The sequence below is a fragment of the Nuphar pumila genome, chromosome 4 (assembly GCF_984573655.1).
Source record: "Nuphar pumila chromosome 4, dmNupPumi1.hap1.1, whole genome shotgun sequence".
Lineage (NCBI taxonomy): Eukaryota > Viridiplantae > Streptophyta > Magnoliopsida > Nymphaeales > Nymphaeaceae > Nuphar > Nuphar pumila.
This window is the reverse complement of record NC_143252.1, coordinates 108,748,105-108,768,364: the sequence shown is the minus strand read 5'-3', so window position 1 is coordinate 108,768,364 and position 20,260 is coordinate 108,748,105. Positions and strand designations below refer to the sequence as shown.

General features: G+C 36.2%; 1 protein-coding gene across 1 annotated transcript in view; it reads right to left on the bottom strand.

Moving 5' to 3' along the window:
- Positions 1-5,210: 5,210 nt before the first annotated feature.
- Positions 5,211-20,260, bottom strand: part of LOC149840495 (uncharacterized) — a 50,933-nt gene continuing 35,883 nt past the window's right edge. The window contains exons 4-6 of the mRNA XM_090004455.1: positions 16,907-17,002; positions 5,726-5,785; positions 5,211-5,638 (exon numbers count right to left, since the gene is read on the bottom strand). Of these exons, the coding sequence (XP_089860581.1) occupies positions 5,435-5,638; positions 5,726-5,785; positions 16,907-17,002 (360 nt within the window). The 3' untranslated portion in view covers positions 5,211-5,434. The remainder of the gene's footprint in view (positions 5,639-5,725; positions 5,786-16,906; positions 17,003-20,260) is intronic.

Here is a 20,260-nt window from a genome sequence, read left to right as displayed (position 1 = left end):
GAAGTTGGTTTCACAAAGTCTGATAGCATTATATGGAGATCATTATAAAATACTTGAACTTCATAGTTGGATACTTTTTTTTTTAACCATAAAGATCTTCTGACCATAAAAGTATCAATACAATTTAATTCAACTAATTTTATTATTTTCCTGCAGAGAATTACAACAATACAAGTAGAACTTTAAAATGTCTTTCAAATAGCATAACCTTAAGACAATAGCCAAAGGGAATTTTTGGGATTAAAAATGTGTTTTATGTGTAGATACCAGTTTGCTTATATTGTTAAGGGTTATCTTTTGAAGATTAAATTCAACAGATGCTAATTCAAATCACCATCAATTATGAGAGGGCCTTCACAAGGAGAAATTTACCATGTTTGAAAAATAATCGGTTTGGATTACAAAAGCTGTTCCAATAGCTAGAAAGGCCATAACTTTAGTGGGAAATAGATAAGCCTTTAATCACAACCACCTTCAGGGATAGGTGTATCCTGAGTTCCAGATTTATCTAATTCTTCATACTTAATTGCAAATTCTAGAGAAAAAAAATGATGCCCTTTTAAAAAATGGGTTAGAGAAAAGAAAGATTTTAAAACCACCGATAATTGTTAAGCAGCAATTGCTCCTCGAAAATTTTGTAGCACCACAAATTCTCAGCACAGGGTTAACCTGTTTATGAAGATAGGCAAAGTCTATAAAGTACCAATCTCAAAAAAGGGTGGAAGAAAGTCCATAACAACCTAAAAAGATTTTATTTCACTATGATGATAAAAAACATTGAATACACATTCCATGAAATAGGGTAAAGATACTTATTCATTTTGTGTGCGTAGTGTGTAGACATCATAAGAATGTAACGTGAAAATCCATGGGATCAGATAGTAGATCCATAGCTCATGAGAGGGGCCATCAGTTTTACTAGAATGCACATAAACTGGAAGAGTCCTTATAGTTTCTCAAGAGGGATTTTCTATTAGCTAGGACATGATTTGATTTCATTACCCCCACCCCCCGAAAAAAAAAACACTGGAGATGCAACTTATTTGTCCTTAATAGCAAATTTAAACTGAAGATATGTAATAGGATAAGAGTCATAATCCACCTTATATAACAAAGTTTTTCCTTAATTTCTCTGACAGTTTCAAAGTCCACTGATCGATTCATTGCATACCTGAAAACAAGAATAAAATTACATATAAGACTAATAAAAGCACCAACTGTTGAATAAATAAGCCTAACTCGCCAAAACTAGCCTCTCACCCTCTTCACAGCAACAAATCCACAAGATAGGATGTTATGTGCCTCCCAGCTACATTCATTAGCTTTGTGAGATGTGGGAATGAGTAGCCCTCCACAACAGGAACCTAAGAGGTGAATGAGAGTGATTTGGTTAGACTTATAGAAACAGACCTGAGGTTGTCCAGAAAGTAGTTGTTAATAACTGAATTTGCATGCAGACTACAAATGATAGATGAACTTAAGAACCACGCAGCTTTACTAATACAGTTCACATAAAGCATAAATATTCCATTTTGCTTCACACAATGCAGAAACACTATTTCAAAATTTAAACCTAAAATTAATTCCAGAAGTCTAACAGAAATTTCTTTTGTAAGAAAATCCAGTTGGTAATACTCCAGGACTGCTGCAGAAAAGAGTTACTTACCACATGAGTCACACCATCACCTGAGTCAATGACAAGACCATTTAGTAAGCCTGTCAGAACAGCTGAATGTTATAACAAGCACAATTAAATTGAAACCACACATAATGCTACTGAGGAAACAGCCCTGGGAGGAGAAAGCCTAACTCGGTAGGGTTAGAATCTTAAGCATAGTGACGAAAGTTAAAAACAGAAAAATATTGGCAACTAAAAACTTTGTGACAAATAGAATTTTTTTGAAAAACTCACATTTTTTAAAAAAAATATCGGCAATAAAGATAAATTAACAATATAGAAAATAAAATGATATAAGTAAATACAAATAACAATATTTTAAAATAAAAACACATGGTTTTTCATGATAAATGATCGACAAAAACATAAATATCGCATTTAAAATGCAATATTTTATTATAAATAGCCAATAAAAACATAAATATCATGTTTAAAATGTGATATTTATGTTTCTACAAAAAACTCACAATATTTTGAAAATATCATGAGAAATTAAAGTTTAAAAATTTTAGGTAATTTCATGCAATATTCTAATTAAATGGTGGTCTTCCACAAAAGCATGAGAAACCTTAAAAAATGTGTCTATTGGAGACACCTTAAACACAACCCATAAAAGGGTAAAAATAGAAGAACACACTAAAATAATAAATAGGCAATAGCTTGGCGCACTCTGCTTTTCATTTTTATGATCATGGCACGATTCCTTCCTCTGCTTCCCATCACAATGGCGTTCCTAGCAGCAATGGCTTTAGCAGCCACTGTTGATCACCCACACCCTCCTCCCCTTAACCCAACTTGGACCCGTATCCAAAATGTGGAGAAGGACAAACATGCACAGTCCTTGGGGTCATTTACTGTGAAACAGTATGACCAACAGAATCATGGCTACCTCAAGTTTGATAAAGTGGTAGAGGGGCAGCAACTGCTGCTGGGTTGGGGTGGACGTGCCAATTACAGGCTGCTGATCAAGGCTATGGATGGCAAACTCCCAAGGTTTTACAAAAGCCAGGTCTATCAGGAGGCCACAAGATACAACAAATATATGTCACTCAACCTGACTTCCTTCGAGCCAATTCTCCCGTAGTATTATCTTTTGTATTGTGCTTCTATGAAGCAGTAGATAAAGTAGTTAATCTAAATAAGCATATACTTGGGCACTATCTCATGTATATGCACAGGGGTGTAGCTAGGATTCATGTGAGGGGGGAGGGGGGGCAAACAGGGCTGTAGCAAAAAAAAAAAAAAAATTGGTGTGATAGCCTGGGGTTCGGGGGCAGCGCCCCCCCCCCCAAATTTTTTTTTTTGAGATAAAACAAAAAATGGCTACAATTATTAATAAAAATCTATTTCATATGGACAAATCAAACTATTTGCTGCAGTCAGGGCTGGGCTAAGACTGGGCCACAAAAATGGATAAAAATCTATTTCATATGGAATCAGGGCTGGGCTAGGACTGGGCTTTTAAAATATTTTTTTTTTAAACTGGGCCGGGAGGCAGGACTGGGCTACAGCAAGGGATTGGTGTTATGAACTTGCTTAAGAAAGAATTGCTCATGTTTGGATCCCCAACTCCAGCTCAACAGGTAAAACCCATTTTACCCTTGATGGTAAAAATGTAGGGTACTGTATCAGGCCTGTTGGACAGCCTAGACACGCAGGGCTGGGACGATGCAGGGTGCTTCCGCTCCGGAGCTTCTCCTGCAACCTAATGGCCAGCCGCATTGATAGAATTTCTAGTTCTGCACTATAGTTTTTCTTCAGATTGCTGTGCCTTTCTACAGTTGCCACGTTTTTCTGCAGCAGTTACCAGTTTTCTGCAGCAACTGTGGTCGTGGGAATGTACAGTTTCCTTTCTCCCTTACGCTACTGTGTATTTTAATGTAACTACAATTTTTTTGGTGCTCTGTTTTCTTCTGCAACAGGTGATACCTCTGCACCTGTTGCTGCATCTCTGTAATATAAAATTTAATTTCCTTAAAAAAAACGTACTCTACAGTCAGGTAAGTGTATGAAGAAATGGAAATTTGACCAAAAAGATCCATCATATTGGAAACTAATTTCTCAGAGTTGGTATCGTGCCCTTGCAGGATACTAGTTCATTCTTCTTTGACCAAGTACACCAGAGATGTTTGCAGATATTTGTCATTCTTACATCAAAAGGAAATGTGAGGATTGATTAAGTAGAGGATAAGCAAATATCCGTAGATGGGTCGTGCATGAAAATTAATTGGACCCAAAACTTTACCAATATGAATCAGGTTTGGCTTTCGGTCCTGCCTCAGTCCCTTAATGGGCTGGCTATTGGGTGTGGTTCATGACGGGTTTCATCAAATCCCATTTGGTAGTTGAGAAGATTTCCATAATTTCATAAAATGAAAAATAAGTAAATATGGATATGTGGGCAAGGTTTGAATCAGTTCTTCATTGATTAGTACGTGTGTGCGAGAGATAGAGAGTTTACATATTTTCTTTCCAATTAAGTTCAATCACTTGAAATAGCAATACACTATCATGAAATTATAAAGAAATAGAACACAACCTTGCAAAAATGTTCATCGTGCAACGTCGTCATCTATTTTTCTGTTATCTGAATTTTAATTTTCTTTTCCAAAGCTTAACCCTTGTCACACACTCGGACTATGCCTCTCCATGCATCAAAACTCAACGCCAAACTCATGAAATGATCTAAGGATTATGTGCTAATTAAAGATGTCATTCACCCACAAGGGCTTCTCTCCTCTGGTAGGGGTGACCCCTAGTTGTGAATGCCAAGTTGATGAGACGTCACGACTTTTAAACCCATGAGATTGTGTCTTTTACTGCAAGACCGAAGCTAGGTATACTTCTTGGCATGCAAGGAGCGCTGTCACAAAGGGGTTTGGCATAGTGGCATGGGCCTAGGCCGCTAGATGAACAGTCTAGGTTCAAATCTTGCTAGTCTCCGCTTCTCGCATTATAGCCTAAGCAAGGCAACTCTTTGGGTGTGAGGGTGCGCTGCAGCTTTATGCTGTCGGCGAAGCGACCGTTGGTTAGCAGGCATAGTTCAGTGCAGCCAGGTCTCTTACTTAGAGGGTGGTTTCTCCGTTCCTCATGAAAAAAAAGCAAGCACCTAGGGTTTCATGTTCAATGAACTCAATGAATGAGGTGGTTTTTATTCGGTTATCTAACAAAAGAAAAAAGATGTCATTTCAATTTCCACGTCAGTGAGAGAGCAATTTTGTTAAGGGAAGTGTGAGAATTAGACAAAAATGCAACCTTTATTGGATGAAATAAATTATGGCCCATTAATCATATATGAGAAAACCAAAGTAAATGATAATTTTCCTGATGAAAAAATTCTAAAAGTAAAGGAAGAATAATAGCAAATCTGACGTTTGTACTTTGATGGAACTCAAAATGTCAATGGATATGAAATTTGATATGTTATTATTATTCCTCGAGATGAAAAGATTTTTTGTTCTTTCAAATTGGATTTCATGTGCAACAATAACAGAGTATGTGAAGCCTTTATCGAATGATTAAAATGTTTGAACGAATTGAGAGTCAAGAAAGTTCATATTCGAGGTCTCAATGATGATAACCTGACAAGTCACGAGATTGTGAAAAACCAAACATGAGAAGTTGACCACATATGCTGAAATGATATCAGAGTTGGTAAAAAGGTTTGAATCATGAGACTCCTTTTAGTTGTCCCAAACTCCAAAACTGATTCAGGGTATTTCAAAAGAACACCATGTCCACAAAAAGTCATGTCTTTCAGACTGCTTCCTCCTTCGGTGCAGAACCAACAACAGATCTTCCTCCATAATACTCAAAGTCATAATCGTCATCAAGATCTTCTGTGCTCTTTCCAAAAACAAACGGCTTATTCCCCATTGTTGTAAAAGGCATCAAACCAAAAGCCCGGGCCGTCTTAATCTCACGAGCAACGCGTCTCTGTGCCTTGGCACTAATCCCAGTCTGCATCAAAAAAAGAAAAGGATGGTCATCTTCACAAGCATGATATGATGTGATACTTCGTTGGTAAATATGAACTAAATAGCTGACCTTGCTTCTTTTGATGATAATCCCAGCTTCAGTGATAAAGTTGGAAAGAAATCTCACATTCTGCAAAATTGCTTTATCGTATCAGATATGCTAAAAGAAATCCAACTTATTTGACAGAAAGCAAACGGTAGAACATTTGATAAGAAGCAAGTGGATCACGTGATTGGGTTTTATGAGAATACAGAGTCTTCACTTCCAGAGTGTTTATTGATACCTCGATATTCAACATTTTATGAGGAAATTATCATCCTTTATTTCATGCTGAAAAGCATTTTTAAAATGTAAACCACTCAAAAAAGAGCTTTGACTGGGAAAATTGTCTCAAATAGCTTAATTTGAAAAGGTACAAACAGGACAGAGTTCCAACCAATACATGTGATTAGTCAGATCTTGCATTGTGAGATTCATTTTTCATATTGAAAGATTTGCTTGCAAGAACATCAAATGGGAGAAATAATTTAAGTTGCAAGCTTCCCCTCACTTCACCCATGAAAATTCTCCATTGATCAAATATGATAGCAGTTGACAAGGAATAGGGTGATCAAAAGTACATGCAAAAACTCAAAGCATACTAGTTATTTATTATATGTCAGCCTGAAAAATCATTCTAAGAACTTAGTCAACATAAACAAGGCATCAAGGTTTTTGTTTAGCATGCTTCCCCAGGTACTTGATCTTACATGAACTAGTTGGCCGCCACTAGCTAATGGTCCAAGCCAGTAAAACTTTTGAGGAAGTAGTTTTCGTATTTTATTAAATCTTAAATAGTGAGTGCATCAAGTGTATTATCTTGCCTAACTGTCAAAGAAAATATTTACAAGACACAAAATGGAGAAACCCAAAGTACCAAATTGGACATTTCTAAAGCTTTCTCACAGACAATAATAAAGCACACCTTGCATGCCAAGATCACAAAAGACGATACCAACCTAAACAAAAAATCAGATACTAAGCAAGTTTACTAGGTGTAGCTACAAAGCAACCCATATCTGAACAGACTTCAATTTATAGCATTAAATCTGTTGTTTTACCTAATCTGAAATATATTCCAACATGGCCCACAAAGGCTCGGCTCATCTAGTAGGGGTGACTTGTGAAGGTCACCAAGTTGACGGGATATCCCAAATTCAAAACCCATGGGGAGCATCCTTGCCACAAGGTTGAAGCTGGGTGTGCTAGCCGGTGGCAAGGGAGACCTCACGGGTTTTACCAACCAGAGGCTTGCCAATGTGTGGTTGGTGATGAAGGGCTTTTCCTATATATATATATATATATATATATATATATATATATATATATATATATATATATAGGAAAATGGAAACCTACTCGATAGAAAACACACCAACCCTACCCACTGAGAATTATTTTGGTGTTTTTTCAAAATTCTGACCTTACAGATGTGTTCAGCATGATTGATTTACTAGAAATTGATGTTAATATATATATATATATATATATATATATATATATATTAATGACATCCCATCATACCTGATAAAGGGTATTTATGTAATTCTGCCCAATAGGGGCATTTTAGTCTTTTTCTTTATTTTATTTTCTTCATTTTCTTTTTCTTATTTTTTATTTTTCCTCATTTTTTTTCTTTTGTAAATCCATTAAATGCATATTGCATTGGGGGTCCCAACTAACAGTCGTTGGGGGCCCAACGACTCCTTGTTGGGCCTCCCAATGCCCTCTCTCTCTAACCTTTTTCCCACTCTCGCTCTCACTCTTGTTGCTTATAAATAGAGGGGTAAACCCCTTTATAATGTAAGGCATTTGCAAGCTCATTCCTTGCTCTATAAGATTTTTCCTTTTAGCAAGCCATTGTTGGCTTTGTGTTTGTCCATTGTAGACTTGTTCTTTGCATTTTGCTTGTGAATGTCCATTATAGGATATTGTGTTTATTTCATTACATGGTATCAGAGTAAGGTTGTGCTCTTGTTGTCTAATCCCTTTTTCACTTGTGTTTCCTTAAAATATTAGCATATCCTTTCTTGCTTCTCCCATCTCCTTTTCCCCATAGAAGGTGAACATAAGATTGACCTCACCTTCAAGATAAATGGTAACAACTACTTGGTATAGGCAGCCACGATAGAGAATAACCTCAAGGGCAAAAAGCTTTGGGGTTATGTGATGGGCACCATTCCGAAACCTCAACTTCAACTCACCAAAATGGAAGGAGGACAAAAGAAAGCTTTAGAAGGAGGAGCACAAATTAAAGCTATTGAAGAACACCAATTGTTGATTGAAGATTGGGAAAGTAAACATGCAAAAATACTTGCATGGTTTATGAATAACGTGAAGTTAAAAATTTGTGCAAACATTGCCAAATTTCGCAAAGCTAATGAGGCATGGTTCTTCATGAAAAGTATGTACACTCAAAAAGACCTCGCTAGGCAATTTTTCCTCCAAGAAAAATTCGTACCATTAAAGAAGGGGACATGGGTGGCCGGGATTACTTTAGCTCTCTTAGTCCTTTATGGGATGAGTTATCCCTCCTAGAACCCAAATGGATAGATAGTGAGGATGTTGAACTTAGAAAGCAACAAATGGAAAAAGAACACTTTTTTCAATTTTTGCATGGGCTTAGACTGAAGTATGAGCAAGTTAGATCTTCTCTCCTCCATAGATCTAAGCCTCTTCTCCTAGAAGATGTCGTTGCAAAAATATGCCAAGAAGAAACCTATCTTGACATGGTTAAAGGGGAAGATAAAGTCCTAGCTGTTTCCAAACCCAGAAATTATGTTAGGACTTATAAGCCTTCTCATTTTGGAAGACAAAATAACTATAATGGCAACTATAAGAAAGCCATATCTCATCATTGTCAAGAATCGGGGCACATAAGGCCAAATTGTCCAAAGATAAATGAAGCTTTGAATCCAAGAGTTGCTTCCATTGAAGAAAGCACACCAAGGAAGGAAGATTCAACAAAAGGAAGGGATTCCTTATCTCTTACTCAACTATCCGAAGCACTCCAATTGCTACTCAAATCTTCATCTCCATCTACATCGGGTGCCGCCATTGCCTCTTCCTCTCCTCCAGGTATGTCATCTTGGATCCTTGACTTCGGAGCATCCTTTCATATGACACCTCATAAGAATGGGTTATCCGACTTATGTCCAAATTCAAAAACCTCTTATGTACTTTCAACCGCCGATGGCACGCCTTTACAAATCAAAAGTTTTGGAACAAAGTTTTTTCAAAAATTTCCTTATGCCAAATGTGAGGGTAGTACCTCAACTAAATTTAAACTTCCTTTTCATTTCTCAAATATGTGATCATGGATGTGAAATCTCCTTCTCAACGAAGGGTTGCTCTATACAGGATCTTCGGTCCAGAAAGCAGATTGGGCAAGGCCAAAGGATAGGAGATCTCTATTACATGAGCAACTTGAAACTTCCTACCAACTTTTTTTGTAGCTATGTCCAAGATAAAAATACTGAAACTTGACATCAAAGACTTGAACATCCAAGCTTCTAAAAAATGTATTCTTTTCCTTTTGGAAAGAAATTTTGTAATGAAAAACATTTTGTTTACAAGAATTGTATTTTTGGAAAGCTAAAATCTATTCCTTATCCAAATAGAATGTTTTTTACTAAAAGACCATTTGAGTTAGTTCATTCGGATGTTTGGGGCCCTTCTCCGGTCATATCGAAAGGTGGATACTCCTATTATGTTACCTTTATTGATGATTTTACTACATATGAATGGATTTATTTTCTTAACTTAAAATTCGATGTCTTCGCCTTTTTTAAGAAATTTCATATGATGGTCAAAAATCAATTTTTAAGTAATATATTTATTTTTAGATCTGATTCGGATGGAGAGTGTCTATCAAATAAATTTCAAAATTATTTAGAAACCAATGAAATTTGTGATAAAAAATCTTGTCCTAAAACTCCCCAACAAAATGGTTTAGCCGAAAGAAAACATAGACACATTGTGGAAACCATTAGGACACCTCTTATTGCTAAAAAAATTCCAAAAAGCTATTGGGCCGAAGCCGCTTTAACTTCAACCTACTTGATAAATATAATGATATCTTCATCCTTAGAAAATACATCTCTATATGAAAAATTATTTGAAAGAACTCCTGATTTTAATAGATTAAGAATTTTTAGGAGCAAATGCTTTGTTCTTTCACATAAAAGAGATAAATTATCTCAAAAAGCTATTGAGTGTGTATTCTTAGGATATGGAGAAAATAAAAAAGGATTTAGATGCTTCGACCCCAAAAGCAACAAATTATATGTTTCTAAAGATGTAACATTTTTAGAAAATGAAAATGGATTTGAGAAAACTAAAGATATTGATGAAAGCGAATATGCTTTATTGTTTGATCTTCTTCCTCAAGAAGAAGTGATTGTTCAAGAAGAGGTGATTTCTAATGATTTGTTGAATGACCAAGAGGACATTCCTCTCATCAATGTTGAAAATGAAAACGAAAATGATGTCAGTGATAGTAGACCAATTCAAACCTATGTTCGGCGTGGTCAACAAGTTCCCATAAACGCTTTAGAAAAATACTCCTAAGGGTCCAACATAGAAGAAACCTCTTTGAAAAGATCCGGTCCAGTTTTCAATCCTCTTAACAGGTTTGTCTCCTATGAGTCTCTAACACCAAAATATAGGTCATGCCTAATTGTGTTACACTCGTTCCATGAATCATCTCATTATAATGAAGCCAAAAATATTCCTCAATGGGTCGAAGCCATGAACTTGGAACTTAGTGACCTTGAAAAGGCAAAAACTTGCGAAATAACCTCATTGCCCACTGAAAAGAAGTCGATTGGATGTAGATGGGTCTATAAAGTCAAAACTAAGAGTGGCGGGGCTTGACTAGTAGCAAAAGGATATGCTCAAGAATACGATATTGACTATGAGAAAACGTTCACTCTCATAGCTAAGATGACAAGTGTTAGGACTCTTATTGTTGTTGCTTCTGTTAAAAAATGGTCTATTTATCAATTAGATGTTAAGAATGCATTCTTGAATGAAGAACTAAATCAAGAGGTTTACATGGACCCTCCCCCAGGAGTGTGTATTGGTAATGATAAAATTCTTAAACTTAACAAAGCCTTGTATGGATTAAAACAAGCTCCAAAGGCTTGGCATGATACATTTAGTAACATAATGACAAGTTTGAATTTTCTCTCTTGCTATACTGACACTGCTTTGTTTATGAAAAGTGCAGGGTCTTCGGTAGTTATTTTCTTGCTTTATATTCATGATATGATCATCATTGGAAGTGATGAGCAGTGAATTAATGATATTAAGAAAGTTTTGAAAGAGAATTTTGACATGTCTGATCTTGGTTTCATAAGATATTTTTTAGGTATTGAAATAACGTACTCTCCACGAGGGTACATTCTCCACGAGGGTACATTCTCTCTCAGATGAAACCTGCAGCTGACATTTGTTTAAAGTTTGGCATCACAGATGACAAGAAAACGGAAACCCCTGAAGGTATCAATGCAAAGTTGAGGTTGGAAGATGAAACTCTTCTTGAAGATCTTACTCCCTACCGTCAACTTGTTGGGTCTCTGACATACTTATCCATCACTTGGCCAGACATAGCTCATGCAGCTCACTCAGTCAGTCAGTTTCAACATGCACCTACAACAGTACATATGAGTGCAGTCTTAAGAATCATCAAATACATTAAAAATACTATAACTAAGAGAGTTTTTCTTTCCTCTTCTTCAGCACTTGACTTAATTGCTTATATTGATGCCGATTGGGGAGGAAATCCCAATGATAGAGACTCAACTACTGGCTTTTGTGTCTTCTTAGGTAACTATGATTTCCTGGAGATGCAAGAAGCAGCACAAAGTGTCATTGTCCTCAACGAAAGTTGAATATCGTGCAATGGCCACTATAACCACGGAGCTTGTGTGGCTTAAAAGTCTCTTCAGTGATATGGGCATAATCATCTCTACACCTTCGAAGATGTGTTGTGACAATAAAAGCGCAATTTATATCGCAAGCAACCACACCTTCCATGAGCGTACTAAACACATTGAGATGGACTATCACTATGTTCGTGATGAATATCTAAGAGGAACCATAGCATTACCGTATGTTACATCCGAGTACCAGTTGGCTGATTTATTCACTAAAGCTCTTGGTGCTCCTCGTTTTATGTTTCTTCTCAACAAGCTTTCGGTCATGTCCCCGTAAAGCTTGAGGGAGGGTGTTAAAATATATGTATTCATGTATATATATACTAATTAATGGCATCCCATCCTACCCGATAGTGGGTATTTATGTAATTTTGTTCAATAGGGGCATTTTAGTTTTTTTCTTTATTTTATTTTCTTTATTTTCTTTTTCTTATTTTTAATTTTTCCTATTTTTTTTCTTTTGTAATCCATTAAATGCATATTGTATTGGAGGGGGGGGGGGGGCAACGACTCCTTGTTGGGCCTCCCAATGCCCTCTCTCTCTTACCTTTTACCCACTCTCTCTCTCTCACTCTTGTTGTTTATAAATAGAGGGGTAAACCCCTTTGTAATGTAAGGCTTTTGCAAGCCCATTCCTTGCTCTATAAGATTTTTCCTTTTAGTAAGTCATTGTTGGCTTTATGTTTGTCCATTGTGGACTTGTTCTTTGCATTTTGATTGTGAATGTCCATTATAGGACATTGTGTTTATTTCCGCTAATTTCATTACAATTGACATTTGGATCATGCATTTTGGATGGAAAAAATGGTATTTGAAGCATAAAAAATTTATAAAAATGGTAGACCGTTCATTTTTTGGACCTTATAAAAACCTATCCATGCATCAACCTATCCATACATCGAAATCAAATGATCCAGGTATCAATTTCTAGTAAATCAATCATGTTGAACACATTTGTAAGGTCATAATTTCAAAAAACAAAAACAAAAATTGACGGTCCCAAGCGATCTGGTACCATATGGTCACGATGCTGTCAGGTGGCTTCCCACTACCCATATATACATATATTGGTAGTGATAGGGTGCTCCTTGAGTACCCACTCCCGCCTAATAGAAGTTTTAGATTTTCAAATTTCTTGTACTTTTTTTGTTGATCAAACCCTATCAATATGATCTATAAGTATTATTTATTAGAAAACAAGTTTTGGATAATGTGATTATTGTTAGATTGTAATATCAAATCAATGTAATTATATATATATATATATATATATATATATATATATATTTCTTGTAATAGTCGTATGGGTAGTTTAGTCATTTTGCACATATTCATTTTTCGAATATGTTGTAATTATTTATCATTTTAATTATTTTTCTTTTCTTTTTTATTTTCCTTTTAGTTTGTAAAAGGTAGGGTACACCTTGGAGGGGCCCACCATCTAGTCGTTGGGCCCCTTCCAACGGTCACATTTGTGACCATTGGAGGGGCTCCAACGACTAGAAGTGGAGCCCCTCCAAGGCCTCCAACTCTTCTATAAAAAGGGGTATTTCTCCTATTATATGTTCATGGCTTTGGGTCAAAGCCCAAATGATTTATAAAGTTTGTTATTCATTTTTTATGCCTTTGTGCATTTGTGATATTTTGTGAGTTGTGCTTTTATGCACAAATGCTCTAAGTGTTCTTATTGTGCATGTGTGCACGTGTTTGTTATCAAGAATATTGAGGTCTTGATCATAGTATATTTTTGAAGATACTCTCACATGGTATCAGAGCAAGGTTGGACAAAGAAAGATAGTGTGGATTCTCCCTTTTTTCAGTGCCTCGAAAAACATGCTCTCTAATTTTTGGAGATTGGAGTGGATCCTCTTGTTCATCTAATATTTTAGAAGATTCTTCTATCAAGAAAAATCTAAAAATTCTTTGTGGTACGTATTTTTTTCATCATCTCACCTCTCTAATGGGTGAAAAAGACTCATTTCTTTCTTGACTTCAAACTCAATGGGTCCAACTATCACATTTGGGCAAAAAACATGGAGGCTCATATTAAAAGAAAAGGGCTTTGGGGTCAAACCGAAGCCAAAGATAACCTTGATGGAGAAAGGAGAAATAAAAATCCTTGAAGTCGAAGAGCCAAGACTCTTGAAGACTACGCCAAAAAGCATGAAGAATGGGAGATGAGGAATTTTAAAATCCTCTAATGGATTTTTTCATCCGTAAAAACAAGAATTAACGCCAATATTATCAAGTTTAAGAAGGCTTTTCAACTTGGGAGTACTTTGAGAAGATGTACAACTCTAGGGACTTGTCCCATAAGTATTACCTCCAAAAGAGGGCGCTAACTCTTCATCAAGGAAAGATGACTATAAGGGAGTATTTTGCCGAACTCTTTTTTATTTGGGACATGCTTGCTATACTCGAACCAAAGTGGAGTTGAGAAGCTATAGAGCTTCGTCATAAACAGTTGGAAGAAGATAGATTTTTTAATTTTTTGAATGGACTCAGGCCCAAATTCGAACAAATCTGATCTCTTTTATCTGCCTTCACTTCCCCTTCTCTTGAAGATGTAATTACTAAACTAAGTGGGGAAGAGACTCGTATGAGTATTAGTAAGAACAACCCAAGAGTAAAGTTACACCTTCCAATAATGAAGAAAATGAAGGTGTTAATGTCGTCTCAAGACCGGAGAGTAACTTAAGGACCTACAAGCCTCCTCACTTCAAGAATTAAAATCAAGTGGTTAAGGAATGAAGAGAGATTATAGCAAGCTTTTATGCCACTTTTGTAAGGAACCGAGGCACATTAAGCCTATTTGCCCAAAGTGGAAAAAGTTGCTAGCCATGGCTACTGCATCCCAACCTTAAAAGGAAGAGTGTTTGTCATCTTCAAATGGAGCTCTCACATTGCAACAAATCATAGATGCACTTCAACCTCTTCTAAAAGGGACTATTTCCGGAGCCGCCATGACAACCTCTTCTCCTACCGATAAGACCTCTTGGCTTTTAGATTCGGGTGCTTCTTTTCACATGACCCCAAGTTTTAGTTCTTTTCCGAATATTCAAAAAATCTCTCTTCTTCCTTAGTTTCAACCGTGGATGAAACGTCTCTTGAAGTAAAAGGAATAGAAAATTTTGAAAAACAAGGGTTCTTTATTTCAAAAATTAGATTTACACCCAAATTAAACTTAAATTTGTCTTTCGACTGTCAACTCTCAGATCATGGATGTGATATAAGATGTTCATCTAACAAATGTTGGATACAGGATCGCCGGTCCGAGAGATTTATTGAGGAAGGCTTTAGGAAGGGCGATCTATACTATGTCGATTCCCTTCAAATTCCAAAGAACTCGTTTTGTAATGTTGTCCAACAAAAGGATATTAATGTGTGGCCCAAGAGACTTGGACACCCAAATATTGTAAAAAATTTCCATTTACCTTTTGTTAAAAGTCTATGTAAAAGTGATTTCACTTGTAACGACTGTATACTTGGGAAAATAAAAAAATTGCCTTTTTGTCAAAGATTTATGTTTACAACAAGACCTTTTGAAATTGTTCATTAAGGTGTATGGGGACCTGCACCTGTTTTATCAAAAGAAGGCTTCACATATTATGTCATTTTTGTTGACGACTACACGAGATATTGTTAGATTTATTTTCTTAAACACAAATATGAAGTTTTCTCGATTTTTAAAACCTATCATATGATGATTAAAAATCAATTTAATGGGAACCTAAAAAATTTTATAACTGACTCAAGTGGTGAATACCTTTGAAATGAATTCAAAAATTATCTTGAAAGTCATGGTATTCTTCACCAAAGATCTTGTCTGAAAACCTTTCAATAAAATAGATTAGCCGAAAGAAAGCATAGACATATAATAGAAACAACTCGAACAATGCTTGTTCCTCAAAACATGCAAAAAGGTTTTTGGGTTGAAGCGGCTTTAACATATGTCTATCTGATAAATCGGCTACCTTCTAAAAATTTGAACAATATCTCGCCTTTTGAAAAACTATATACCAAAGAACCCGACTATAGTCGGTTGAGAATTTTCGGTTGTAAATGCTCCATTCAAAATCGACTAACATCTGACAAGAACGACAAGCTTTCACTAAAAGCCATTGCCTGCGCCTTTCTTGGATATTTCGAAACCCAAAAAGGGTTTTGTTGTTATGATATTAAGAATGATAAGCTATATGTTTTCAGAAATGTGAGTTTTCTGGAAAATGTTAATGGTTTTGAAAGGAGTGAACCCTTTGAAGATAACATGGATTACTCTTTTTATTTGAAATATTAGCACATGATGATGATAGTAACGACGATTTCATTCATAATGACGCCAATAATAAAGATGGTTTTTCTCATCTGCCTATCTCCCAACATAGTAATGAAGAAGCATTTAGAGATCCTATAACATATACCCATAGAGATAGAAACAGTTTTAGGAGTGCTATTGAAAAATACAGTGAACCTAGTGGCTCCAACTCAACAAGTGATGAAAACTTATGAAGGACTGAGAAAAGTAGAAAGATGCATTCTAGGTTTATTTCATATGATTCCTTTAGTCTAAACATAGAGTCTACCTCAACGTCATTCATTCTTATATAGAACCCAGAAACTTCGAAGAAGACAAAAAGAATGATGAATGGCTGAAAGCAATAGAATGTGAGCTTTCAGCTCTCAATAGGGCAAAGACTTGGGAATTCCATGAACTTCCTAAGGGTAAGAAAGGAATAAGATGTAGATGAGCATTTAAGGTAAAAACTAAGAGCGATGGAACTCTTGGATGCTAAGTCACAGGGACTCGGCAAAGCAGGTGCGGCACCCGCGTCGACGCGACGTGATGCGTGTGCATGTGTGAGTGCGGCACCCGGTGTGATCAACGCACCCAAGGTCGTTTTCGTCCAATTTTTTAATGTAAAAAAAAAATTTTGTTGCTCGATCAAAAGGGGCTGCGAAAGAGGATTAGGGCAAATTGTTTTGCCAAAATACTCTCCTCTCTCTCGCTCGCCTCCTCTCCTCCCGACGTCTCGCAGGAGAGCCCGACGCCACCTCCTCCTCTCCCTCATCAGAGGTACCCTCTCGCTCTCTTGTTGGGTCGGAGCTAAAGGTCAAGTAGCATTTTTGGTAGTCCAAGCAAAAAAAAGGTAGTAGCATGTCCCAAATAACATAGCTGGATCAAAAAGCGACATTCTATCATAACTAAGGGATCTCAGAATAAAAATTCATAAATAAAACAAGTAAATTATCAATTTGGAATAAAGAGAAATACCCGAAAATCGGCTTTTCTTAAAACCTCTTCTGTAGTTGTCTCGAACTCCGGCCTTGGGGCACGTTTCTGAACACCTGGCTTTGTAAGATCAAGATCCTGCATAGAAGACAAAATCATATTCTTCATTCCAGAAATTGGGCATGTTATAGTATATAAAAAGAAAAGATTTGAATATAATAGTCAAAACAGCCACACAAGTAGAAAACTCTGTAATATCAGAGTCCTGATAACCAATATCAGTCCTGTGACAATACTGTTTGGGAATGATTGGCATTAGCATAGTCTTGCAAGTTTGCAACTTAAGAGTCATATATACTTTATGATAAGAGTATGTTTGTTCTACCGTATTTATAAAAGGAGATATATATATGTTAAAGAATGACACGAGATGTCATTTCTTTGGATGCCCTAACCTCTTTTTTCTCTCTATGGTTACATCGCTCACTCCCATCTCACATCCCTCTCATTCTCTTTTCAAACAACTTCATCTCCCTCACTTGATATGTCGAGTGCATATCATATCACCGTGGTTACATGAAGAACATGGTATCAGAGCAGGACTGATACCTGAGAACCAAGAAAATCATCAGAATTGGTCTTCCAAAGGTGACATCAACATAGAGGGTACTGGATACAAAAGTTTGAAGTTTCTGATTGGGTGTCCAGGTAATGATAGCAGACATATTTAGATGATTTAAAAAAAAATCTGAAGTTTTTTGGCTCAGCATATGAGAGTACTGGATTTTTCACTTTGTTTTCTGTCACCACCTAAGTGAAGGTGTTTTTTACTCAATCTGGTTGCTGGGTCGGTGTCAGTAGTTATTGGTGGTCATATTTGGTCAGAAATTGAAGGAAAAGTGTTGAGGAACAGTTTGGAGGCAAAAATTCTCAATCCTACGAAGTTGGGTATTTTTTTTGGGATTCTAGAAGTAGTGACAGGCTGGTCTTTGAGAAGTTCATTGAGGAGTGGAATGGAGGTTGTACTTCTTTACATGTATTACTGCATTTGACAGCTTCTCTTGAATAGTTATGTAGTTTGGACACTGTTTCAGCCTTCATTCCTCTTAGTGACTGTAGTTGGCAGCATATTGAAGAGAGACAATGTTGTTTGTGCCTTAAATGAGTGTCCCAAGTGTGAAAAAAAGGCCTCAAGAGTCCAAAGAAAATATTGGTTAAGTATGTGAAACAAAATGAATCCAAGATCAAGTGATGTTGAAACTAAAGAAAGTGGTTCTACTAAAGGGAGTCCTATGGTGAACTCTCCAGGAATCCTAAGTGTTGAAGGGTTCCAAATAAGAAATGTTTGATTTGATGGGAAGAATTATGTTGGATGGGTTCAGTCCATTGAATTGGCTGTTGTTGCTAGTGGAAAATTTGAATAAATAACAGGTGAAACGACTAAACCAAAAGAGGGGAGTTCTGGTTGTTAAAATGTATTGATTCATATATATATATATATAGAGAGAGAGAGAGATAGGGAGGGAGAACTGAACATATTAGGCCTCCTTTTTTGTTAGGTCTCGTTAGGCCCCATAGTTTGAAGTGTTTTATTATAGATCTGAACCGTGAGATGTGTTTATCGTACTCGATTTAGTAGGAATCGACTCTTTGATCATGTTTTTTCGATCAAAAGTGCATTGTTATGAACCGGGAAAATTTGATGCCTTTATAGCCATTGATTTTTGGATCACCAGAAAAACCTGTATACATGTCTGATTCCGGCGATCCAAAATCCAGTTCCCACTAAACAAAACCTATAGATAACATCTATGGTGTTAGATGTGAGAAAAAATACTAAAAACTATGATTTTTTAAGGTGCTTAACGAGACCTAACAAGAAAAAGAGGCCTAAGGAGTGCATTACTCATGTATATATATATATATATATATATATATATATATTGTTTTTCTTCCCTTTGTAATAGGCAATACCACTTAGGGTATTGTGGTAATTTTGTACATGTAATAGGCTCTGCCCATTAGAGAAAGAATGGCAATTTTGTAGGCTCTGGCTTTAGGGGCATTGTATTTTATTTTTATTCTGTCCTTTACACTTTTGTAAAGAGCAGTTTTGTCTTTTAGTCAATATAGTTGGGGAAATCTCCAACAACTATATTCAGTTTTGTCTTTTAGTGAATATAGCTAATGGAAATCTCCAACTATACTTCTAGCTGTTGGAGCCTTTCTCAACAGCTATATGGGTCCTCTTGGCCCTCTTGTTTGTATATAAATAGGGACAACTTGTCCCATTATATGTAATGTTTTTGCTAAGCATATTATTAATAAAGATTATTAATTTTTTATGTGTTTGTTGTATTGTATTAAGCCCTTGTTGGCTCTTTGTATTGTCCCAAGTGGACTTGTCGTTGTGCACATCATGATTGTGCACTTGTATGATCTTAGTAGGCTCTAATTTGTATCTTCTGCTCATTTCATTACATGGAATAAGAGCCATAGAGATCTTGGACTTGTGGAAAGTGGCTATCAAGTGTTCGTGTTCATGAAAAAGCATCCAAAAGTGTTCATGTGTTCGTAATGCATGCAGTGACTCAAGTGAACATATTCTTCCACAATTTTCTCCTTTTTCTCTTTTCTCCCATACAAAATAGAGCATGAGTCCAAAATTGGTGTTTCCTTCGAGCTTAATGGTACCAACTACATGATGTGGGTCTTAAGAACAACCTCAAGGGAAAGAAGCTTTGAGAATATGTGATGTACACTATTCTCGAGCCTAACTCAAGCTCACCAAATTAGAAAGAGGTCAAGAAAAGGCTCTAGAAGGAGATGAACAAACTAAGGCTATTGAAGATCATCAATAAAAAGTAAAAGATTAAGGAGTGTAATCATGCTAAGATTCTTGCATGGTTTATGAATAACGTTGAAATAAAAAATTATGCTAATATTGCTAAATTTAGAAAGGCAAATGAAGTTTGGTGCATGAAAGGCATCTACATGCAAAAAGATCATGCAAGACAATATTACTAGCAAGAAAAAATTAAAACAACCAAGAACGGGGAGATGAACGTCTATGACTTTTTTAGTGCCTTATCCCCTTCAGGGGATGAATTGGCATTTTTTGAGCCTAAGTGGGTTGCCACCGAAGATGTGGAACTTAGGTGAAAATAAATAAAAAGAGAGCATTTTTTTATTATGGATTACGTTCGGAATTCGAACAAGTAAGATTCTATCTCCTTTATAGAACATCTTCACTTCCTTTAGAAGATGCGGTTGTCGAAGTATGTTAAGAAGAAACTCGTCTTGGCATGGCTAAAAAAAAATGAAGTGTTAGCAGCGTTTAGGCTCGACAACAATGTAAGAGCATATAAACCTCTACATATTGAGAGGCAAAATGGC